The following is a 25825-nucleotide window of genomic DNA, read 5'->3' on the forward strand; positions in this document are numbered from 1 at the left end:
TACAAACTTTGCTACTTGATCCCTTTAAATTGCGACTTCCTTATAACCTACCCACCAATCCCTCCCCCCCCTGATTTCCCCTGATCTGCTACATATATATAGTCTTAATGTAATAATCAGAAAGATGCGGATTAGTCATTAAGTTTTAAGAGAAGATAGAGGAAAAGAAGAATACACAAAACAAAACGTAACCATTCGATATAGAATCTGGTTAATCCGACCTTAAAAAACCTTCATACAGACTGAGGTTTTATACAATAAAGAAACATGATTTATCCACGGCTGCCATATACGATAGTAATCTTCGGTTGGCTGATCTTTCAGATCAGAGGTAATTCTGTCCAATTCTGACTTGATGGGGAAAGGGCAGGGTTCGAATTAAACAAAATAATAAAATAAATAAGGAGAATAAAATAAAATAAATAAGAAATAGTTTTTAACAGGTTTAAATAAAGAAGCTAATTGCGTGTGTGTAAAGGAGTATGTGTAAAGAATCGCACTGTTTATCAGACTATGCACAAATATAGGCACATGAGGAGGTCCTAACTTGTGAAGGCTATAAAATCCCTCGAGTAGCAGAGTTGCAATAAACACACTGGAACGCGGTAGGAACTCAGACACACACAGCAGCTCAGCTTCACAGAAGCGGTCCTACTTTTATTAGTTCACAAAATCCTGGCACTATGCTATCTTATTGTCTCTTCATTCTGCTGCATGGATACACCAGGCTTCCATTCTGTCGTAGACGTTTCTGTCACTAAAAGATTGGGAAAAGGTAATTTGAAAAATAAACGGCAAGCATTTAAGAGAACTTGCTGTCAGAATGTGACAGCAGCATCACTCGACGAGCCAGCAATTGCCACTAAGCAATTGAATACCCACAACTCTGGTTAAGGTAATTGATTTTCTAGGTTATGGCATAATTCTGTAAATCTTCTTACTGACTGACCTGGCCAATACCTTTTAACATTTACATTGAGTTGATTTCTTAGTCCATTATTTTCAATTGCTCTTCTCCCTGACAACGTGTACACGAAAGTGGAGATCGTAAAGAGTAACAAGATTGAGACGCAGCCCAACCTGTCCAAGGATACGTGCAGAGGAAGATTGTTTTAAATGGAAATATTTGAGGCCGAAAGCTTAGCTGGTTGTTATCTTTGGCAAATAACAGTTCTGAGAAAGATTAGAGGCTTTTAAGAAAAATGCAGCTGGACTGATTTAAAATCTTTCGATGAGAAAAAAGAGAAAGAAAAAATCCAACCGCTATTTCTATCAGATGACAGCATTATTATTATTATTATTATTATTATTATTACATATATTATTATTATTATTATTATTAATTAATTAAATTTAGTATACCGCCCTATCCCGAAGGATGGAGGATGCTTGAAATATAAGCCCTACTCCAAAAATAAGGGGTGCAAAATAATGGAGAAAAATAAGACATCCCCTGAAAATAAGCCCTACCCCATCTTTTGGAGCAAAAATTAATCTAAGACCTTGTCTTATTTTCGGGGAAACCCGGTAGTTCCAGTAGATAGTTTGAGCACATAGAAATTAACAAAACTGACTTCCCAAATACACTTATTGAGTAAGATTTTCTGCAGCACCAGTCTTCTTAAAGCACTAGCAAATGCAGGGCAAAAGTATGGGAGTGAGTCACCTCTAGAATGGGACAGTAGGCTAGGGTGTGTGCTTAATAAGTCACCTACTGTCTTATGAAGACCTTAATGTAGGATTTGGCTCCAGATTGGGCTGCTGGAGAGAGTTCTGAGAGAACTGTGACTGACCCAGAGTCACTCTGCAGGCTTCATGTGGAGGAGTCAGGCATCGAACCCAGTTCTTCAGATTAGAGTTTGCTGCTCGTAACCACTACACCACGCTGTCTCCTATTTAGTATATTACATATGTACAAGGTATAAGAGAGCGTGGAGGTTGACGCACCTTAGTCTGAAAGAGCTGTTCCCCCATCTCCAACCTGAGACCCTGGAGCAAGGCTCTCTGTGGACAATGTAATGAGTTTATCCTGGGTTTGGACTCACAGCAATACACCATAAAGCACAATAAAGCTTTACTGGAAAGAAAAAAAGAGATTTAAAAAGCAACATACCCTGTTTCCCCGAAAATAAGACCTACCCTGAAAATAAGCCCTAGCATGATTTTTCGGGATTTTTGGAGGATGCTTGAAATATAAGCCCTGCTCCAAGAATAAGCCCTAGTTACAGATTCCCCAGCACAGCTGATCTGGTCACATGGGGGGCGCAAAATCATGGAATAAAATAAGACATCCCCTGAAAATAAGCCCCGACTCATCTTTTGGAGCAAAAATTAATCTAAGACCTTGTCTTATTTTCGGGGAAACACGGTAGTTCCACTAGATAGTTTGAGCACACAGAAATTAACAAAACTGACTTCCTAAATACACTTATTGAGTAAGATTTTCTGCAGCGCCAGTCTTCTCAAAGCACTAGCAAATGCAGGGCAAAGCAAGCCGCAAAATCCATTACAAAACCTTTTACCCCTACTCGCCCAGGCTCCCCTTACTGCTCCCCCCACTGCCCCCCACCAAGTGGGCTCCCCCCCACTGTCTGCCTTGGTGCAAAATATCAGGGTCCCTTCATATTGAGGGGCCCCACCGTCCTCCCCCCCTTGGGGGTAGGTTTTAAATTGGGGTTGGACGCCCTTGCTTGTTTATTTATGTAGAATAGAATAGAATAGAATAGAATAGAATAGAATAGAATAGAATCTTTATTGGCCAAGTGTGATTGGACACACAAGGAATTTGTCTCCGGTGCATATGCTCTCAGTGTACATAAAAGAAAATACATTTGTCAAGAATCATAAGGTACAGCACTTAATGATTGTCATATAGGTCTAGTCACCCCAAATACCCTGAAATCATAAAACTTAGGCTATATCTATAAAAAAATTCTATACAAATATTTCTATAAAAACTATTTCTATAAAACAAGTCATTAAAAGCAACATTCATCTAAGAAAAACAGCATAAAATCACCACTGAGCACTGAAAAAAATATCCATTAAACACATGCGTCAAGCTCGCGGACCTCCAGATGTTATGGACTACATTTCCCAGCACCCCCTGCCATCATGATGCTGGCAGGGGATGATGGGAACTGTAGTCCATATCATCTGGAGGGCCATGAGTTTGACACAATCTTTGACCAGAATTAGACCATAAAGCAGCTTTAAAAAAACTAAACCTTGAGTTAAAAGGCAGGGTAAAAATAATGCTTTAGCCTGGTACCTAGAATCTTCCAGAAGAAAGATATTCCACAGCTGAGGTACCAATACAGATTGGTACCTCAGCTGCGGAATATCTTTCTTCTGGAAGTTTCTAGGTACCAGGCTAAAGCATTATTTTTACCCTTTCTCTAATTGCCCCCCAACTCATCTCTGAAGCCAGGGGCACGGAAAGCCAGGCTTCAGAGGAAAATCTGAACTGGTCGGCTGAACAGGAGCAAAGGACATGGTTGAGCCCAATTTGAGTAGCCTAAAAAAAGCCTCAGTAGCAGGGATGGGATGGTTGCTATGGGGGCTAAGGCAAGAAATGGCTGGACCTTCAAAAATGTGCATTTTCCCATCCATCTGGCATGCAAATACACTTTCAACGTAACCTTTCAGAAAGAACATATCAAACAAGGTTAGGGAAAGATTGCAGCAAAACCTGATTCCGTTTACTTCTGGCTACTGACATCCATCCACACCCATCCCTCCTCCCACTATCAACCTACGCCCCCTCTTATGCCAGCTTCCTTCTTCCCTTTGCCCTGATTTTATTTTTTTTAATTAAAGGAATAGCAATAGAGTACTACCTGAGAACCTGTTGGCTAGTCCTACATAAGAGGCCTTACTAAGCATATTATCAGGGGGATGCTATCTAGGTGATTGAGATACATTCCCGAAACCATGAAACTGCTTAAAATAACAAATTGCTGCTGCTAGAAAGATACATGTAACCAGCCTGGTATATCTATCCACTGCCATCTGTGCATTCTTTCCTTGATCTTTACTTTATGGCTTCACATGCTGTGTAGAAAACTAGGCTTCTCCTGGTACCCCTGTCCAATGGGAACATCCATTATCTTGTAGGGCAGGAAGCCAGGTGGCTTTCTCTTGCTATCTGCCGCAGATCTTAGGGCACCTTAGCTCCAAAGACTGTTTTTCACAGACTCTTGGGAAAATGGGAGGGGGTTCTCCATGGGAATAAAGGGGACTGTGGATGGCAGCTTTATCAGAACTTCGATGCCTATTCAATAAATGCTACTGATCAATATTTCAGAGTCCGTTTATTGCCTTAAAGTTGCGAGATCTAACACATACACACAATGTCTGTTTCACCCTCAGCTAACCAGGACTGATCATGTACAGTTTGGGACTGAGGTACTCAGAATTTCCACTGCAAAAAGCAGGGATGTTTCTTTTGCAGAATTAATGTCTGGGAAACAGAGATGCAAAATGCGTCTTGAATAAAGACAAATGGATTGCTGTTGCAAGCAGCATTCATCTGTCTTGTGCAAACTTGTGACTGTCTCTGAATGCATTTTTTTTTAAATAAGCAAAGGAACCAGTTCTGGCTTGCCTGAAACTTGTCCAAGAATGGAGCGTTTGCTGTATAGTAAGATTTAGCAATGGATTATTTCAAGATAACAAGCACGAATTTCTACAAATCATACAGTGGTGAAATCATTACTTAACAGCTATAGCGCAGGTGCTAGTGCCCACATGATGCTGCCTTACACCAAAACTCTCATGCACGGTATCACACAGAGGGCTTTTATAGCAGTGGTGGCGAACCTTTTCGAGACCGAGTGCCCAAATTGCAACCCAAAACCCACTTATTTATCGCAAAGTGCCAACATGGCAATTTAACCTGAATACTGAGGTTTTAGTTTAGAAAAAACAGTTGGCTCCAAGGCATGCGTTACTCAGGAGTAAGCTTGGTGGTAGTCGGTGGCTTTGCTTTGAAGCAACTGTGCAACTCTTCCAACGGGTGAATCACGACCCTAGGAGGGTTTACTCAGAAGCAAGCCCCATTGCCAGCAATCGAGCTTACTCCCAGGAAAAGGATTGTGCTTTAGTTCTTCGCATGAAAATCAGTGGTGTTTAACAGCGCTTAACAGGGTTACCTACACTGCTTCCCCAAAACTAGGTCTTAGGTATAATGCTAATAATTGAGCCAAGCAGCCCAGGCCAGCCTAGAGGGGGGGGGACTCTGTTTGCGCGTGCCCACAGAGAGGGCTCTGAGTGCCACCTCTGGCACCCGTGCCATAGGTTCGCCACCACTGTTTTATAGTATATCACCTGATCCTTTTCAATGGAGATGACAAGGATGAAATTTGGCCCTTCTGCATACAAAACCACTGCTCTTTCCCATAGGTAAAGCTACCCTGCAATGTCAGATGTCTGTCTATCAAGGTCTCTTCTGACTGGCTGCAGTTTTCCAGGGTCTCGGGACAAAATCTCTTACATGATCTACTATTTGATCCATTTAACTTGACATAGTTTTAATTCTGTGTCCTAACTTACATAATGGATTGTATGTGTTGAACCATTTTGCGCCCCCCACGTGAACAGATAGGTGGCGCCTAGGGACATGAGTGACCCCTTGTCCTTCTGGCAAGTACGCCCCTGAACCAGACCACGGCCGGTTCAGCCCAGAAAGCCTACAATGTCCAGTATGTATTGTTGGAAGGTACCCTGACCCTGACTTTTTTAAAAAAATAATATTTTCATTGCTTTTTCCCCAAACAACATTAATGGGGGAGTCACATTTGTACAATAATATGAAATATATAGAAATAAGAGCAAGTTTGTTAGTCCAAAACAACCACCAAAAAATAATTATACAAATTAAAATCATGATGTCTATTATACAAACTTTACTTGATCCCTTTAAATTGCGACTTCCTTATAACCTACCCACCAATCCCTCCCCCCCTATTTCCCCCCTGACTTCCCCTCTGCTACATAGTCTTAATGTAATAATCAGAAAGATGCGGATTAGTCATTAAGTTTTAAGAGAAGATAGAGGAAAAGAAGAATACACAAAACAAAACGTAACCATTCGATATAGAATCTGGTTAATCCGACCTTAAAAAACCTTCATACAGACTGAGGTTTTATACAATAAAGAAACATGATTTATCCACGGCTGCCATATACGATAGTAATCTTCGGTTGGCTGATCTTTCAGATCAGAGGTAATTCTGTCCAATTCTGACTTGATGGGGAAAGGGCAGGGTTCGAATTAAACAAAATAATAAAATAAATAAGGAGAATAAAATAAAATAAATAAGAAATAGTTTTTAACAGATTTAAATAAAGAAGAATTTGTGTGTGGTGTGTATATGTGTAAAGAATGGACTGTTTAACAGACTATGCACAAATATAGGCACATGAGAGGCCTAACTTGTGAAGGTATGGGGTAAATCCCCGAGTAGCAGAGTTGCACAACACACTGGAACGCGGTAGGAACTCAGACACACACAGCAGCTCAGCTTCACAGAAGCGGTCCTACTTTTATTAGTTCACAAAATCCTGGCACTGTGCTATCTTATTGTCTCTTCATTCTGCTGCATGGATACACCAGGCTTCCATTCTGTCGTAGACGTTTCTGTCACTAAAAGATTGGGAAAAGGTAATTTGAAAAATAAACGGCAAGCATTTAAGAGAACTTGCTGTCAGAATGTGACAGCAGCATCACTCGACGAGCCAGCAATTGCCACTAAGCAATTGAATACCCACAACTCTGGTTAAGGTAATTGATTTTCTAGGTTACGGCATAATTCTGTAAATCTTCTTACTGACTGACCTGGCCTTACTTACTGAGCTGATTTCAGTCCATTTCAATTGCTCTTCCCTGACAACGTGTACATCTAGTGGAGATCGTAAAGAGTAACAAGATTGAGACGCAGCCCAACCTGTCCAAGGATACGTGCAGAGGAAGATTGTTTTAAATGGAAATATTTGAGGCCGAAAGCTTAGCTGGTTGTTATTCCTTGGCACACAGTTCTGAAAGATTAGAGGCTTTAAGAAAAATGCAGCTGGACTGATTTGTACTTTTTTTGATGAGAAAAAAGAGAAAGAAAAACGGACGTTGGCTTCTTTATCAGATGACAGCATTATTATTATTATTATTATTATTATTATTATTATTATTATTATTATTATTATTATTATTATTAATTAATTAAATTTAGTATACCGCCCTATCCCGAAGGATGGAGGATGCTTGAAATATAAGCCCTACTCCAAAAATAAGGGGTGCAAAATAATGGAGAAAAATAAGATATCCCCTGAAAATAAGCCCTACCCCATCTTTTGGAGCAAAAATTAATCTAAGACCTTGTCTTATTTTCGGGGAAACCCGGTAGTTCCAGTAGATAGTTTGAGCACATAGAAATTAACAAAACTGACTTCCCAAATACACTTATTGAGTAAGATTTTCTGCAGCACCAGTCTTCTTAAAGCACTAGCAAATGCAGGGCAAAAGTATGGAGGAGTCACCCTAGAATGGATGTAGTATGTTGTGTGTGTGCCATCAAGTCACCACTGTCTTATGAAGACCTTAATGTAGGATTTGCCTCCAGATGGGCTGAGAGAGTTCTGAGAGAACTGTGACTGACCCAGAGTCACTCTGCAGGCTTCATGTGGAGGAGTCAGGCATCTAACCCAGTTCTTCAGATTAGAGTTTGCTGCTCGTAACCACTACACCACGCTGTCTCCTATTTAGTATATTACATATGTACAAGGTATAAGAGAGCGTGGAGGTTGACGCACCTTGGTCTGAAAGAGCTGTTCCCCCATCTCCAACCTGAGACCCTGGAGCAAGGCTCTCTGTGGACAATGTAATGAGTTTATCCTGGGTTTGGACTCATAGCAATACACCATAAAGCACAATAAAGCTTTACTGGAAAGAAAAAAAGAGATTTAAAAAGCAACATACCCTGTTTCCCCGAAAATAAGACCTACCCTGAAAATAAGCCCTAGCATGATTTTTCGGGATTTTTGGAGGATGCTTGAAATATAAGCCCTGCTCCAAGAATAAGCCCTAGTTACAGATTCCCCAGCACAGCTGATCTGGTCACATGGGGGGCGCAAAATCATGGAATAAAATAAGACATCCCCTGAAAATAAGCCCCGACTCATCTTTTGGAGCAAAAATTAATCTAAGACCTTGTCTTATTTTCGGGGAAACACGGTAGTTCCACTAGATAGTTTGAGCACACAGAAATTAACAAAACTGACTTCCTAAATACACTTATTGAGTAAGATTTTCTGCAGCGCCAGTCTTCTCAAAGCACTAGCAAATGCAGGGCAAAGCAAGCCGCAAAATCCATTACAAAACCTTACCCCTTACTGCTCCGTGCCCCCTTACTGCTCCCCTTACTGCCCCTTACTCCGTGCCCCCTTACTGCTCCGTGCCTTGGTGCAGTTATTTGTGGGAATCCCTTCCATGTTGAGGGGTTCCCACTGGCCTCCCCCCCTTGGGGGTAGGTTTTAAATTGGGGTTGGACGCCCTTGCTTGTTTATTTATGTATTACTGTTATTCACTGTTTTATGAGTTTTAAGTTATTTTATGGGATGGAGCCTATATATTTATATTTTGTATGACCGCTCCTGTTTGATGTTTAGATAATGTTGTTTACTGCCCGGAGCCCTCTGGGGATCGGGCGGTATATAAATCGAAGAAATAAAATAAAATAAATAAATAAATAAAACATAGCATACAGCAAATGCAGGCACTAGGGATGGGGAACGGAAATTGGAATGGGATGTGGCCTGGTAGAACAGACTGTATTTCATAGAAAATGCAGGCCATGTACCTCTTTATCCCCTTCACTAATCACCATTTTGTCTCAAAGGAATCTTCTAGAAGATAAGCACATTCCCCCCCCCCCTCATGTTTCAACCAAAACCAGGGAGCTAAATAGTAGGCTTGAGAAAGCTACCTTGCTGGAGTAATGCTTGGTGGTGGGGGGGAGGGGAGGCTGACACCCAGAGGTGGGATCCAGCAGGTTCTCACAGGTTCCCGAGAGTAGGTTACTAATTATTTGTGTGTGCCAAGAGGGAGTTACTAATTGGTGATTTTGCCACGTGATTTTTGCCTCAGTTACGCCCCTCCTCTCAGCAGTAGCGTGCAGAACTTGAAGCAGTCTAGCAGGAAGTGCACCAGCGTGCGTGGCAGCCTGCGCCTGCGTGCATTCGTTTCCTCGGGCCTAAGTGACCTGGCGTGAGCGGCTGTGTCCCTGCCACAGCTCCCTCGCCCCAGGGAATGCTCCTTTGCCCCGAGGGAATGTCGGCCACGCCCCCGCCGTGCCCCCCCAGCCCCATTGGCGCTACACCATAGTTTGAATCCCACCACCATGGGAACCTGTTACTAAATTTTTTGGATCCCATCACTGCTGACACCTGTTGTTGGATGGACAGACCAGAGGGGGGGAAATATCTCAAGTGAAATTTTACTCAGAAGATGTCTTCTCTCTTGACAGAAATTTCCCCCCTTTACAATTTTGTGGATGTCGTTTGTCCAGTCCAGTTTGCCTCAGAACATTTTGCTTCGGGACCTGCAATCTTTTCTTCACTTTAGCTCCATTCCAAGAGCCAAATTGCACATTTGGTGGAGGCCAGTTGGGGAAGCCAAATCACTGCTTAACACTGCGACAGAAGTGATGGGGGTGGGGTACAGTTTTGAGGAGAGAAATGATGAGTGTTGGAAGGCTGATGGACTCTTTCTCTGGGAATAGCTTCTCTCTTTGTGTTTTCCTTTATTCGGACAGCCTAGTTGAACTCATCTGGGAACAAAAGCCAGTTTGAGATATTTATGCCCTCAAACAAGCTACGCCCTATTGCCTACTGTCAGGCCACTGCCCCAGAGACTTGGTTTGGACCTGGTCACCAGTGGCATGGGACCAATAGATGGTTAATTACTCTACAGTATCATCTTTGGCAATCATTGATGTATTGGAAACAATCTATGCCCCCAGGACGTATTGGCATCTTCCTCGAGCTATGCGTTGTCTCTGCTAGTCTCTTTAAGTAGAAGTTTGGCCCTATTGAGGAACCTCAGTTAGGAAAATGTTGCTGGAGATGAGATTGTGAGAGGTAAAAATGGTGTGTTTGGGGGAAGGGGGGGCAGAGACGATTAAGTGCTTTTCCTCTTGCTTTTAGCATCTGCTGATGAGAGACAAAGACAAACCAACAGCCCTGTATAATCCCTACAGCCCTTTTTAATTTGATTTTTTTGTAATTGAGAGATCTGATTGTGAATCTCTCATATAGGGTGAGTCTGACCTTGAGAGTAGCAGGCAAAGGTCACAGGCAGGGAAAATGAAGGTAGAGAGATTATGGGAGGAGATGCAAATAATTTTATTGATAAGGATAAATGTGTTTGATGCAGAAGAGGATGGAAACCATCTGGGCTATAGAAAGTAACTTGCCTTTCTATTATGCATATAAATTGCACCGGCTGGGTTGATACTCTTATGCCGCTGATAGAATGAGATCTGACTCACAGAAGCTTATGCTGGAATAAATTTTGTTAGTGTTTAAGGTCCCCCCTCCCCCATACACAGCCAGACCCCTCCTTCTGCTGCAGTGGTTCTCAACCTTCCTAATGCCGTGACCTTTTAATACAGTTCCTCATGTTGTGGTGACCCCCAACCCTAACATTTATCCATTTTACAGATGGAGAACACTGATGCAGAGAGTCTTAGGCGACCCCTGTGAAAGGGTCGTTCGACCCCCAAAGGGGTCCCAACCCCTGGTTGAGAACCACTGTGCTAAGGGGTATCATAAAGGCATAGGGGGCCAAAGACTGGAATCAGAGCAAAACATTGGTGCAGACAAAATGGATGTACAGTCAATTCCCCCAATTAAAGTGGAGACTGCCTATTAGGGTAACACGCCACCCTCCTGTTTTATAAAGCACTTGGGAGAGAGCGCTAGGTGTGCAACTGGATTATTCTGTTACAATACAACAACCTTTACTAGACATATTAAATTAGGCTCCAGAGCATTACAGACATTTCTGATGTACAAATCAAAAGAACATTCAAAACACAGTCAGATAAACTGTATCTAGTATTGGACGTTACTTAGAAAATTCTGTCACTTGTAAAAGAAATTTTGCTACTTTTTCCAAGAGTATGGCCTCTGTGTTATTTAACAAAAGCTCCACAACAGAGTTGTCAGAGTCTCTTTCAGATTTGTCTAAGACCCGCCCAGGAGAGAAATTCCTAATACCCACATATCTCGGACAGTCAAGTATAATGTGAGCAAGAGTCTCCACTTGGTTTTTACAGTGTGGACAGACCCGATCCTGGAGAGGGATAGATAGGTAGAGACCCTTTGTAATGGCCGATTATTCTGTTAATATTACACTTTGGAAGGAAAGATCAGCTTCATATGTTGAAAATTTATGGGTTGATGATTGACCCAGTAGTTCAGAGCATTTAGCCTCGTCACCTAATCTCATTCTCCCCAAAAAGTTCAGTAGGTTTTGATTTTTGTCTGCTGTGATTATCAACAAAAAGCAGAGCGATCGTCCTTCTTTTGATCCACATCATTTACAGCTGTTTCCCTATTGCATGCTGGGATTTGGATTTACTTGTGAGCTTTGGTTTCTGAATCAGCGATGAGGGCTGCTCGCTTGTGGTAATGAAGACGGAAACTTTAAGGCTTCTGCTGCAGAGTTTTGCCGGAGTGTGGCTGATAGCTTTTGTGTCTGCTGGATTTTAATCAGTGTGGGACAGGCGACAGATGGCTGGCGTGTAGATCTTTAAAAGTTTATATTGCACAGGCAGGCTATGAAAGAGGATGTTTGAGCACCAGGGATGAGAAATGGTCTTTCTTGCTAACTCTATGTAGGGACTGAAACCTTTATCGCAAGTCTAGCTAGTGTCGACTCCTGCCATTTTCGGGGGATTGTGAGGCTCGCTTGCCCTGTTTGCCAAGTTTGCTTATTAAAACATCTATATCCTGCTTTTCCTTGTAGTTCAAGGCAGCTTACAATGTTAATGAAAAACAAAAGATAAAATAGCAAACCTCTAAAGATCCCCTCTGAGGAGCAGCAGTGGCGCAGGAGGTTAAGAGCTTGTGTATCTAATCTGGAGGAACCGGGTTTGACTCCCAGCTCTGCCGCCTGAGCTGTGGAGGCCTATCTGGGGAATTCAGATTAGCCTGTACACTCCCACACACACCAGCTGGGTGACCTTGGGCTAGTCACAGCTTCTCGGAGCTCTCTCAGCCCCACCCACCTCACAGGGTGTTTGTTGTGAGGGGGGAAGGGCAAGGAGATTGTAAGCCCCTTTGAGTCTCCTACAGGAGAGAAAGGGGAGATATAAATCCAAACTCTTCTTCTTCTTCTTAAAAGATGCCTTCCAAATTCAAACTGCCCTCCAGGTGGGGGTTGGGGAGGAGCCAGAATTACAGCCAATTGTCAGACTACATTGATAGTTTATTGTTTATTATTTTATTTTAAACATTTATTTCACTTCTCCAAGCTCCACCGTGCAGATCGTTAACATGACTATTTCACTATAGGCCAAAGATGGGGGAAATGTAAACTGCCTCTTTTTTATATCTTAATGTTTGCAGTAAATATAAATGTCACTATGGTCCTTTATGCCTGCAGTACTTACCCTAAGGCTGTCTGCTCCACAGTGGGATCTCCCTGTGTTTCTTAGTATACACACGAGGAAGTGACCCATGAGGATTCCTCCAAACCCAGCCGCCATTTTGCCTGTTTTGTGTTTCTGGTTCAGGAGGTCATTTGTTGCTTTTGGGGGGGAGTAGAGGTATTTTAAGGATCTATGTGTGGGGATAGGGCCATATGCCTAAAAATTGTATTTGATATCAAGGAATATGGGGTTTATAAGAACCAAAGATTTGTAAAATCAAAATGGGGTTTCTGTGTATAGAGACCAGCAGGTCAATAGCTTGTCAGCTGTCACAGGGATAATTACAAAGTTGCACAAAGCGACAAAGATACAGGCTAAGGAAAGATAACATCTTATCACTAAGATGTGCCAGAAGGCATATCCAAGACCTGTTTGGCAAACTAGCTAGATGGGACAGCTATGTGGAAGTTAACAAACATAGCCATAAAGGGATCAAAGGTTGGAATAGAGAAAAGGAATTTGATTAGATCATTGAAAAGGATTTTTCTATATCTTAATGAATAATGAACAATGAAATGATAACGAGAGATTTATATTTACTTGTATTGTAATATAATTCTATTGTATTAGAATCAAATGGTGTATGGGTTTAAAAAAATCAGTTTTAAAGTGAAAGGGGAGTTTTATGATTCAAACCCACCCTGGGAAACTGGTTATCTGATTGAAAACCAGAAAAGGCAGAATTCGGTTTATGGTCCCTTTTGCATATGGAAAGGAGACAGTGAGACAGAGGAAAATTCCAGCTTTTGAGTAAGGAACCAGACACGAGGAGAGGACATGCAGTTTCAATGTGACACTTAGGACGCGGGGAGACTATCCAATCAGATTTTAAGGTTCATGCTCATAGCACGTGTATGGGGCATGGTTATGTTAGGTGGGTATGGTTGTGAACCATGACGTATGTACTCCTTGTATCTATAAAGACTAAGGTCTTTTGTATGGTGAGGGTGCCTCTCCCTTGGGAGGGGTCACCTTCTGTTCAGATATCTATATTCTGTTCAGTAAAACCTTCTTTTTGCTTCTAATGTCTGATCCTTGGGGCTTCTTTCCTAACCTGTCTTTTCTCAACACCGCTGCTCAGGGACCAGAGGCGGTCTCTGGCCTGACATATGCAATAGGTTGAAAGTGTTTTTAAAAAATTAAAAAGAAGCCCTAACAAATCTCCTAGAAATGCTGGCTGGAGGGTGGGATGGAGCTGCCCCTGCAATGGCAGTGGAAGGCAAGGAGCAACAGAAAACTCGGAAGGCAAAAGCTTTGCTTTCCCTGTGCAGGCAGGGGAAAAGTCACGCTTCACCCACTTTCACAAACTATGGGGGTTATCTGATCTGCGATGTGGTGAGTTTGGGAGTGGGGAGAAATGTGTGTGCCACCAAAAATCTGACCTGAAGGAAATGTGGGCTCACCGTGGGGCAGATTACAAGTACATAAATGGCCTATATGTTCTAATGTGGGTTTTTATTTTTGGAAGGTGGGGTTTCCTGTTCTTAGCCATCCTGTGAAGCTTTACCTACTCACAAATTGGGACGTGGCTTGGTGCAGAATTATGGACCCTAAACACTGGACCCTGGATGACATTCGCTGGTTGGCACACAGCGGGCTTCTTCATTTCGTCAACACATTAAGAGGTACGATTATTTTCGGCTTTTAGTCTTTCTCTTGTTCCCAATTAGACATCTATTATTATTATTATTATTATTATTATTATTATTATTATTATTATTATTATTATTATTATTATTATTATTATTATTATTATTATTATTAAAATTTAAATTTATAGGCCGCCTCATCCCCGAAGGGCTCGAGGCGGCTCACAACATGACTGTTTCCAGAACAGTAAATCAATATAACATAAAATCTAACTCATTAAAATTCAGCAGCAATTAAAACAATAAATACAGATTAAACAACAAAGGTTGTGTAAAAACACACACACAGGCGCCCGGTCTAAAGTCCAAAGGACAAGGGAGGAGAGGCAGGGCCCAGGATGGAATCAGGGCCCTACCAAGATGGAAAAGGCAGCTTAGTTCCAGTTTCAGTGCGGGGCAATAGAACCGCGGCCAGCCCCTCCAAAAGCCTGTGAAGCTCTTCCAAAAGTCTGCTAATTTGCAATAAATATTTTTGGAAACAAGATAATTTTCAGTTTCAGGGTCAGTAGTGATTGATTGCTGGAACAGAAGCAACCCAATTAAATCAGACTGACTGCGTAACCAGTAAGCATAAAATGCTAACAGTTGGATGAAACACCACTTGTGTAAGAGGCTGTTTGTGACATGAATGAACTAAAAGGTCATTTGCACACTGTTGGATAGTGTATTATCATTTACCCTATATAGCTATCTTTTGCAACTGGGTTTTGCCGGTTCAGACCAGGCAATCCTGGAGTTATTGCCAAAGAGTAATGGTAGCGCAATATTCTATTAGGTGTGGATGCTGCCTAAAATATTTACCTTGTATTTTCGAGTAGATGAGGCTAGTGGTGGAGAACCTATATCTCCAGATAGATTATGGACTACCTTCATCATTTTCTGCCAGCATGGCCAATTGGCCAATTGGCCATGCTGGCAGGGGCTGATGGAAATTGTAGTCCATAACATCTGGAGTGCCAAAGGTTCGCCACCACTGTCATAGAAGGAAATATTCTGAAGGAATACTTGACAAAAATAGGGAAATCTTTTGAGCTCTGTTTTACTAGGTAAGAGTTATAAGTAGACTATTTTGATAGGCTGCTGCAGAAAACATTACACTTCCCATAAACCAGACCAATTCTCAAATTACTGCACGCTGACTACTGGGGCTTTCTGTATAATTTCCTTGTTTTCAACTGTCTCTGATTCAGCCAAATGTTATTCTTCAAACTGCAGACCCCTGAAAAGCTGTGGAATTAATTTAAGGGTCCTCAAATACACTCAGGATTAGTTCAGAATGCGGGGCCATAGCGAGGGGGAACTGCACCTGGGGCACGCGTGCACTCCTGCCACGCCCCCGCACCCAGTGCATCGCACCCCCCACATCCCCTTGGCACTATGCCACTGTTCAGATGTCTCATAAAACTGTGATTTAACTGAACTTTAATTTGATCATCTGAAGGTGAGCCACTCCTCTTCTAACTGGGGAGCATGAAACCATGACCTGAAGTTGGTTTTTTAACCACGGTTAGTCTTAGCTATGATTTGGCATGATGCACAAATGTGAACACCTTGGCTAAATCCCAGTACAGGCTTGTCTCCAGTACCACCCGTGCCTCAAAGCAGAACAGAATACCATTTATGTGACAATGGGTAAGGTGAGGGAAAGAGTAAAGACAGAAACCAGCATCTGCTAAGGGATAGGTGTCAAACCCCTTGGGGATGGGGCGGTATATAAGTTCAAAAAATAAATAAATAAATAAATAAACTCGTGGCCCTCCAGATGTTATTGGGAGCAGCAGTGGCGTAGGAGGTTAAGAGCTCGTGTAGCTAATCTGGAGGAACCGGGTTTGATTCCCAGCTCTGCCGCCTGAGCTGTGGAGGCTTATCTGGGGAATGCAAATTGTAGCTCTGTACACTCCCCACACACGCCAAGGCTGGGTGACCTGCTGGGCTAGTCTACAGCTGGATGCTCTCTCAGCTCCCAACCCACCTTGGCACAGGGTGTTTGTTGTGAGGGGGAAGGGCAAGGAGATTGTAAGCCCCTTTGAGTCTCCTGCAGGAGAGAAAGGGGGGATATAAATCCAAACTCTTCTTCTTCTTATGGACTGCAGATCCCATCATCCCCTGCCAGCATCATGCTGGCAAGGGATGATAGGAACTGTAGTCCATAACATCTGGAGGGCCGCGAGTTTGACATTTGTGTGCTAAGGAAAACTAGAATTTTTATGATTATCTACAAGCTGAATCCTGGTGTAAGAAACTGTAGGGTTTTTGGTTTTTTGAGTAGTTGTGCTTTAAAGTTTGCACCAAGCCAATTTCCCCCTTGCATGAGGAAAACACACCAAAACACACTAATTTGTGCGGAGTTACAGTCTGGAAGCTTACACTGGGGAGGTTATATGGAAGCTCCATCTGTTTCCAGCATTAAATACAGCTTAGCTTTTATTACATTGCCACCACTGGACATAATTGAGCCTTTGCAGTGTTGTGTTAAAGGCCAAGGTCTGGAATATACCACAGAATGAGGTGATTTTGGTGAGGGGGGGGGGGAACTTAATTTACTTGCAGTTTGGGTCTGGCGACTCAGCACTGGATTAACTCCTTACAGAAGAGCAAATACACAGTTGAACCCAGGGACAGAGAACTTTGATGTTACAAATAAAGCTCAGTCAGTGTTATTCAGAGGACGTTATTCAGAAAGAGAGAAACAAAGTCCGAGTCAGCCATTTCTCACACACATCTCAAAATCAAACCAGCTCATTTTCAAGGGACACAGCGGCTTGTTTTGCGAACCCTAAAGCACTGTTGCCTTTTGATCCATGGGTCACAACGCTTGCTTACTTAAGGTAACTTTGCAACACAGTGTGCAGACTGCGGGACTCCAACTCCCAACTCTTGAGTTCAGGCTTACAAGATTCCTTTCAGGTTTTTCACTGACCTAATGTCAGATGTAGTTTAGGCTGAAGTAAGGGAATGTGGGCTTGCAGATCATCTTTATATTGTAATACAACTGGCTGATATTAAACCGAGACCCATATGTGGTCATGCAGCGGAGACATTGATAATCTAATTAAAATGGCTGACTAGTCATCCCCTCTCCCCACTGAAGGCTAGAGAAACATCTGTAAAATATGGGCACACGTTGAAAGATGGGGAAAGAGGAGCATTACAACAGTGTGACAGATGAACTTGATTAAGAGCGGGAAAACATGACAGAGTGTGTGGGGGGGGATGGCTTTTAAAACACAGCAGGCTGGTTTGGATCACTTCATAGAGTGACGGACATCAATAATCCTTTTAGATGTTACAGTTCTGAGTACTGAGAGCTGACCAGCCAGTCATATTACATGAACACATACATGGAATGTCATGTTGGTGAGGGAGCAAGCTTGTTTTCTGCGGCTCCAGAGGCCAGGACCAGGAGTCATGGGTTCAAAGTGAAGGCAAAGAGATTCCTGACTCTAACATCATCAGGGAAAAAACTTCCTGACAGTAAGAGCTTTCGTTCTAATAAATGGAATGCACTAATTCTCCATAAGTTGTATTAATCACCTGAGCCCTTTAGGGAGAGGGCGTGTATATAAAACTTCTTCTCTCTTCTTCTTCTTCTTCTTCTTCTTCTTCCTTCATTCTTCTTCTTCTTCTTCTTCTTCTTCTTCTTCTTCTTCTCATTATTATTATTATACAGTTATACACAGCAAACAAGATCAATATGCTGGATTTTGTATTACATCACACGTCGGACACTTCCCAAGCATCTAGGACTGTGTGATGTATCGACGAATAATGCGTGCAGAGCCGAGTAGGGTGGCCTTTGCAGCTGACATATGGTGACTTTTGTCACGCCATTGTTTTAAGTGTCGTCAAGACCTTTAGGCACTGCACCCAGTGTGCCGACCACCACTGGGACCACCTTTTACTGGTTTGTGCCAGAGTCTTTGTAGTTCAATCTTTCAATCCTCAGATCGTGTGCTCTTCCAGTTGTTTCTCATCAATCCTGCTGTCACCAGGAATTGCAACATCAACTATCCACACTTTTCCACAATCGTGAGGGCAGGAGTAGTTTGTTCCAAAACTTTGTCAGTCTGAATTCGGAAGTCCCAGAAAGTAGTTTTATTTGTTCATTTTCAGTGACCTTTGTGGTTTGTGATTCCACCAGTTCTTTGTCACAGTAGATGGTAGTTGTGGCACAAGTTCCAGTGAATCATCTGAGCAACAGTATTAAGGCCCTCTGCTTGTAGTCCGGCTCATGCCGATCTTTATTATTATTATTATTATTCTCATTCTCATTCTTATTCTTATTCTTATTATTCCTCCTCCTCCTCCTCCTCCTCCTCATCATCTAGTCCTAGATACTTGGGAAGTGTCCGACGTGTGATTTAATACAAAATCCAGTATAGTGATCTTGTTTGCTGTGTATAACTGTTTTTGTATCAATATGATGATGATGATGATGATGATGATGATGATGATGATGATGATGATGATGATGATGATGATGATGATGATGATAATGTGTTGAAACACAATACACCAGACATCACCGTGATCGAGGACAAGAAAGTAAGCATCATCGACATAGCAGTCCCCGGTGACAGCAGGGTCATTGAAAAAGAACACGAGAAGGTCACTAGATACCGCGATTTGAAAATCGAGCTTCAGCGTCTATGGCACAAACCAGCTGAGGTCGTCCCAGTGGTAATCGGCACGCAGGGCGCCATCCCCAAAACACTAGGGCAGCACTTGAAACATCTTTGAATTGACAAAAATTAACATCTGTCAAATTCAGAAGGCAGCCCTGCTGGGATCCGCACGAATACTACGCCGATACATTACAACTTCCTAGGCCTCTGGGTGAGGCTCGAATTGTAATGAAGGCCAACAACCAGCTAAATATCTGGCAGCTGTGAAATCTGCAATAATAATAAATACCTAGGAGTGTGGTGAGTCTCTTTCTTTGGAGGCTTTTAAACAGAGGCTGGATGCATCTGTCAGGAGTGATTTAATTATGTATTCCTGCATTGCAGGGGGTTGGACTTGATGGCCCTTGGGGTCTCTTCCAACTCTGTGATTCTGTGAATACATGAAGCTGCCTTACTCTGAATCACACCATGGGCCATCAAGTACTGCCTACGACTGGAAGCTGCCCTCTGGGGTCTCAGGCAGAGGTCTTTAGCATCACCTATTGCCTGGTCCTTTTAACTGGCAATGCTGGGAATTGAACCTGGGACTGCCAAGCAGATGCTCCATCACTGAACCACAGCTCTTCCCAATATTGGGAGTACAAGCTTACCACGATCCATGACTGATTTTTGCAGTCACCCTGGGCTTTTCCACATTCTCGTTTTCCTTGCTGGCGTGTTCTGTTGCGTCTGTGTCCCAGCAGGTCTGTTCGGCACACGTTTTGCTTTCTTCAGTGGGCGATTCAGCCCTGATCTGGATAGCCCAGACTAGCCAGATCTTCTCAGATCTCAAAAACTAAGCAAGGTCAGCAGTGGCTAGTATTTGGCTCCCACTTCTTTCCTCTGTGGGAGGTCACCAATCCTGAGCCCTGATGGGCATTTGGGCAGAGCCATTTTCTGATAATTAAGGCCCACTGAGGAGATAATTAAGGCCCATTGAGGAGATATCTACAATCATTAATCAATTTCACCAACATTTTTCGTCATAGATCCTGGAGGAGCAGCAGTGGCGTAGTGGTTAAGAGCAGGTGCACTCTAATCTGGAGGAACCAGGTTTGATTCCCCGCTCTGCCGCTTGAGCTGTGGAGGCTTATCTGGGGAATTCAGATTAGCCTGTACATTCCAACACACACCAGAAGGATGACCTTGGGCTAGTCACAGTTCTTCTGAGCTCTCTCAGCCCCACTTACCTCACAGGGTGTTTGTTGTGAGGGGGGAAGGGAAAGTAGTTTGTAAGCTCCTTTGAGTCTCCTTGCAGGAGAGAAAGGGGGAATTAAATCCAACTCTTCTTCTTCTTCTTGAGATCTGCCACTTTAAGTCCAAAGGCTAGAGTGCCATAAGATAACCAGATTCCAAGCTTGCTACTCTTGGCACTATATAAATCTTTGTGGGCTGCTTTTGTTAGCATGGGGCTAAATTTCAATGGATTTGCACATTTGGCCTTTTCATATAAATGCATAAGAAAGTAGCATTTCGAAAACATAACCCCCCAAAAGGAAAAGGGATGGAGAGTTAATCCCGATTGCGTTTGCAGAACAAGCCTGCTTCTGTTGCCTAGCAACTGGTGTGAGGCAGGCGGGATGGCGAGAAAGAGGATTGTGTTGACGGGAGGAGACTTAGCTTTCCCCGTTCAGGTGGGTGTCAGATTGGAAGGCTCCATTTGGCTGCTGTCTCCGAAACCATGTGTGACTGTTCAGGGGGGCAAACTTTGGGCTCTGGTGAGGAAAGAAGAGGGGATCTGGGAAATATCTCCAGCATAACGAGGTGAGCGTGATCCTTCATTCTGCTCAAGCTTGGCCAGCAGGAGTAGATCTCACAGATTGTGCCAGTTCAAAGTTTGCAAACAGATGAGACCCACCAACATCATTCGGTGCGGACCAATAGTGGGTTTCCCCCCTTCCCCTATGTACGGTTGACTCAATTTGGTTGATCTTGCTCCAGTCAGAATTTGGATGCCCCGAAGGATAACAGAACCCAAGAGGAGAGTTTGGCAGGAACAAATTTTGTCGCCTGGTTTGTGCTTTTCAATCTAACTGATCTTTCAAGAGATTTTTGCTTCTCTTCCCTCAGAAACGGATGCTTCCAAAGCTGTTCCGGCGATTTTGGAGGCCGGTGAGTCAGGTAAGGATACGCTACGCATGTTGTTTAATGGATCGTTGATATTTTTTGGCATCTGTTGGCATGTTCAGGCTGTGAGCACTCAAATGACTGCAAACACAGGATAGCTCTCCACTATGATGTACAAATGTGTATCTGGGTTTACTGGGGGCATGTTCTTATAACTCGTTTAATGAAGCTGTTCTCTGCAGCATGGTGATTTCTGCAGTCATCCATGCTGAAGGGTTGACTGAAGAGGTCATTCCTGCAAAACTGTTCTTGCTTTGAACATGGAGTCCAACAAGTGATGGATCCGTCTAAGCAGCAGACGGGTCCTATATTTAGAGAGCCCTCCGTCTCTTCTGTAATTGCAGGTTCCACCTTGGAATAATTCTGGAAAGAAGAAATTAAGATATTATCGAAGGCTTTCACGGCCGGAATCACTTGGGTGCTGTGTGGTTTCCGGGCTGTATGGCCGTGTTCTAGCAGCATTCTCTCCTGACGTTTCGCCTGCATCTGTGGCTGGCATCTTCAGAGGATCTGATCCTCTGAAGATGCCAGCCACAGATGCAGGCGAAACGTCAGGAGAGAATGCTGCTAGAACACGGCCATACAGCCCGGAAACCACACAGCACCCAAGAAATTAAGATAGTTTGGGATTTCATCAGCCTGAGGTATTGACTACTGCAGTGTCCTCTGTGTGGGGCTGCCTGACAAGATAATTCGGAAGGAACAGCTAGTGTTAAAATGTTTTAAGGAAAGAGATAAAAATAACTGAACAGTACAAAATGTTGTAGTTTGCTCTTTGAGAAGGGCTGTTCCTTGGGGAGATCTGCCCCACATGGGGAAAAAAAAGCCCCACATTAAAGAGCCAGCAAGATGTAGTGATTAAGAGGAGGCAGATTCTAATCTGGAGAACCGGATTTGATTCCCCACTCCTCCACCTGAGTGGCAGAGGCTTATCTGGAGAACCAGATGTGTTTCCACACTCCTGCATTCCTGCTGGCTGACCTTGGACTCGTCACAGTTCTCTCTGAACCCTCTCAGCCCCACCTGCCTCACAAGGTGTCTGTTGTGGGGAGAGGAAGGGAAAGGAGTTTGTAAGCCACCTTGAGTCTCCTTACAGGAGAGAAAGGTGGGGTATAAATCCAAACTCTTCTCCTTCTAAAGGGGAATGTCTATGTGGCACCTTGTTCATGGTAACATTCCTGGGATTTTTTCCCCCTGTGCATTCTAGGGGAAAGATCTACTTTAACCCAGTTTAATGGGGAATCCAGGAAGTAGCTGTGAGCCACCTGGGGACCCTCCTTTTCTTGCCACTATGGCCGTGGTGGCGAACCTTTGGCACTCCAGATGTTATGGACTACAATTCCCATCAGCCCCTGCCAGCATGGCCAATTGGGGCTGATGGGAATTGTAGTCCACAACATCTGGAGTGCCAAAGGTTCGCCACCACTGCACTATGGGGAGGGGTACAGAGCAAAGCATTTATTTCACAATAGTATAGGGTTTTCTATCACACAGCATTTTCACGCACACCTCTTCGTTCTTTCAAGGGCTTTCCCCCCTTTTCCAGTTCAATCATGCTGTACCATTACAGTGGGAAATGTGGGTAAGTGGAGGTCTGGCCTTTGGGAGGGCCATCCCAGCAAGATAGAAGGAAAAGAGGAAGTTTGAGGCATAGTGAGTTGGTGGTTCTGAGTTGGGTGGACACCCTTCACACTCATCCCTTCATTTCTTGTTGCTGTTGCCCCAAGGTGATAATGTTTTTGCACCCCTTGTGGAAGTAACCCAGGATGGGCTGTAAGGATGATATATTTAACTACAGCTGTAATGTCCATACACTTCTAGGCCCAGATCAAAGTGATGGCAGCAACCTTTAAAGTTGTTCATTGAAGCGTACATTCCTTCAGGACCACCTCTGTTCTTCTCTACTCCCTGAGATCAGCTAGGGTAGTGGTGCTCCACAGCCCAGAATTTACAAAGATAAGATCTATAATAGTGCAGGGCCTTCTCTTTTGTGGCACCATGTTTCCTAGAACTGTTCCATGATGACAAGTCACTTCCCTCTTGGCCTTTGGCCACTCTAAGTGGGGGGATAGCTGACAGATGCCTGCTTTCATTACTCAAGAAGGCTGTTTATGTTAGCAGTGGTGGGGAAGGTTTACTGGATTTCTTTTCACACTGATCCACTTTTTATGTTTTGGGGAGCTTTATGTGTTTCATGTAATTCTGAGTTCTGTGGGTTTTAGACATGGTTTTTGCTGGAGTTATTTTGGATCAGCCCAGTTTGTGTTGAGTGCAGCGAAGAAAACATTCCTACAAAGAGGTCAATGCAAAGATAAAGAAGAAGAAGAGTTGGATTTCTATCCTCCCTTTCTCTCCTATAGGAGACTCAAAGGGGCTTACAAACTCCTTTCCCTTCCCCCCCTTACAACAGACACCCTGTGAGGTAGGTAGAATAAAATTACATTTAATTCAAGTAGCTTCAGTTCATATTCTTTGGTCCAAGTGAAAGATAGATAGAAAGCCCTATTATAAAGAAACATACTTCCCCATACAAGTGGGCCTCTAATGTGCTGTCATATGCATGCAGAATTAGTTCTTTGGAAAGACCCACAGTAGCAAGATGTCATCATGGCATGTCCATGAGCTTTTGAAAAACAAAAGAAGAATCATGAATGGCTACAGAGGGAGAAGGAGGAGGAAGTTAGTGGGCAATCCCAGGCCCCACATAAAGAGAGAGCAACCCCCAAGAGAGGACAACTTAGAAAGGTACAGCATCCCCCAGTGTTCAGGCATGCAGAGTGGCTCATTACAACAGTTTTAACCTTTTTCTCGGGCTGGATCCTGGATCCCACTAATGGGTAGGGCTTTCCTTTAGCACAAGTTGGTTTCCCATGATGCTTTTCGCATCAGAGTAAGCCTTCTTGCATTGGAGGAAAGAGCCACCGTTTTGGTTATTTTATTTTATTTTGGTGTTCACTGCAAATGTTTTTAACTATTATTGTGAGCTACCTTGAGCCACAAGGAAAGGCAGAAATCCCCAGCCCGAAGGAAATCCAGCTGACCACAACTAGGGTCAGGGCTTTTGCGGCGCTGCCCCCAACATGGTGGAACTCTTTACCATCCGAGATTAGGGTCTGCGGGATATGGTAAAGTTTCGCAGGGCCCTGAAAACTGAAGTGTTCTGCCAAGCTTATGTGTCGGGCAGCCGGGGTTTGACATCAAATCTGGCATCTCTCTTCCTCGCTTCCCTTTTCCCACTGCCTTTTTAAACTTTCGCTTTCTTTCCTTTCCCTCCTTTTTTTTTCTTGCCTTCCCTCTTGATATATTTTAGGAATTAGGAGTTTGGGGGAGAGTTTGGAGTTTTGTGTGCAAACTGAGAGGAGCTCCCCTCCAGTATTTATATTACTGGGAAGCTCAACGTTTTATATTGCCAAGCTACCTTGTTTCCCCGAGTATAAGACATCCCCAGAAAATAAGATGTAGTAGAGGTTTTGCTGAAGTGCGAAATATAAGGCATCCCCCGAAAGTAAGACGTAGCAAAGTTTTTGTTTGGAAACATGCCTGACGAACAGAACACAGAAAAATAAGACATAGCGCATCTTTGGGAGCAAAAATTAATATAAGACACTGTCTTATTTTCGGGGAAACACGGTATTTGATGTTCAAATAATGCAGGTTTAAAAATTGAAATGTATTGTTCGTTAGATGGTGTTATTGGTTATATATATATTATGCTATGATGTTGTCGTTCACCACTCTGAGCCCAGTTCGCTGGGGTGGGGTACAAATCTGAAATAAAGTAAAAGTGAAGTAAAAGAAATAGATGTTTTAAAAGGTAAATTAATGAATAAATGCTGCATGCTGCTGTGTCATTTGGCACACTTGGCTGATTCACAGGCCATGCCTTTCCCCAGATAATTTATGAACAAGTTTAATACCACAGCTCGATGCCCTGCAGCATTGTAGCATCCCTGGCCCCATGACTGGATCTTCTCCAGGAGTTTGAAAGGAGACGCATTACCTGTCTGGACAGCTTTCTGGGAAATGACCTCAACTTGCCACTTTGAGTCAGGATTTTTCCTGACTGTTCAGCTCGCTTGTGGTCTATGACTTGGTTTTTTAATGATCTTGAAGAAGCAGAAGAGGAGGAGGTGGAGGAGGAGGAGGAGGAAGAGGAGTTTGGATTTATACCCACCCTTTCTCTCCTGTAATGAGACTCAAAGTGGTTTACAGGCTCCTTTCCCTTCCTCTCCCCAAAATAGACACCTTGTGAGGTAGGTGGGGCTGAGAGTTCCGAAGAACTGTAGGTGGGGCTGAGAGAGTTCCGAAGCCCAAGGTCACCCAGCAGGAATGTAGGAGTGCGGAAACACATCTGGTTCACCAGATAAACCTCTGCCACTCAGTCGGAGGAGTGGGGAATCAAACCCGGTTCTCCAGATTAGAATCCACCTGCTCTTAACCACTCCACCATAACTGTATCATCAAAGGCTTTTATGGATGGAATCAACTGGCTGTTGTGAGTTTTCCAGGCTGTGTAGCCATGATCTGGTAGTATTAACTCCTAACATTTCACCCAGGTCTATATTATTATTATTGCACAACAATAAGGACAGGATCTTCAAAATTGCGTTCCTTCCCATCTGGACAGTTTGCTAATGCACAAGGACTGTGGTGTTCCGAAAAGATCGCGCCAAATCAG

At 43.3% G+C, this 25825-nt stretch overlaps 1 protein-coding gene across 4 annotated transcripts in view; it reads left to right on the top strand.

Moving 5' to 3' along the window:
• Positions 1 to 25825, top strand: part of AMOTL1 (angiomotin like 1) — a 118846-nt gene that overhangs the window by 7992 nt on the left and 85029 nt on the right. For 2 of the 4 annotated variants that reach the window (XM_048494368.1, XM_048494369.1), the window contains exons 2-3: positions 14176 to 14332; positions 21091 to 21141. In XM_048494368.1, the coding sequence (XP_048350325.1) occupies positions 14251 to 14332; positions 21091 to 21141 (133 nt within the window). In that variant the 5' untranslated portion in view covers positions 14176 to 14250. The other 2 variants (XM_048494374.1, XM_048494372.1) reach the window with 2 other exon arrangements.

This window comes from Sphaerodactylus townsendi, linkage group LG04 (genome assembly GCF_021028975.2).
Source record: "Sphaerodactylus townsendi isolate TG3544 linkage group LG04, MPM_Stown_v2.3, whole genome shotgun sequence".
NCBI lineage: Eukaryota > Metazoa > Chordata > Lepidosauria > Squamata > Sphaerodactylidae > Sphaerodactylus > Sphaerodactylus townsendi.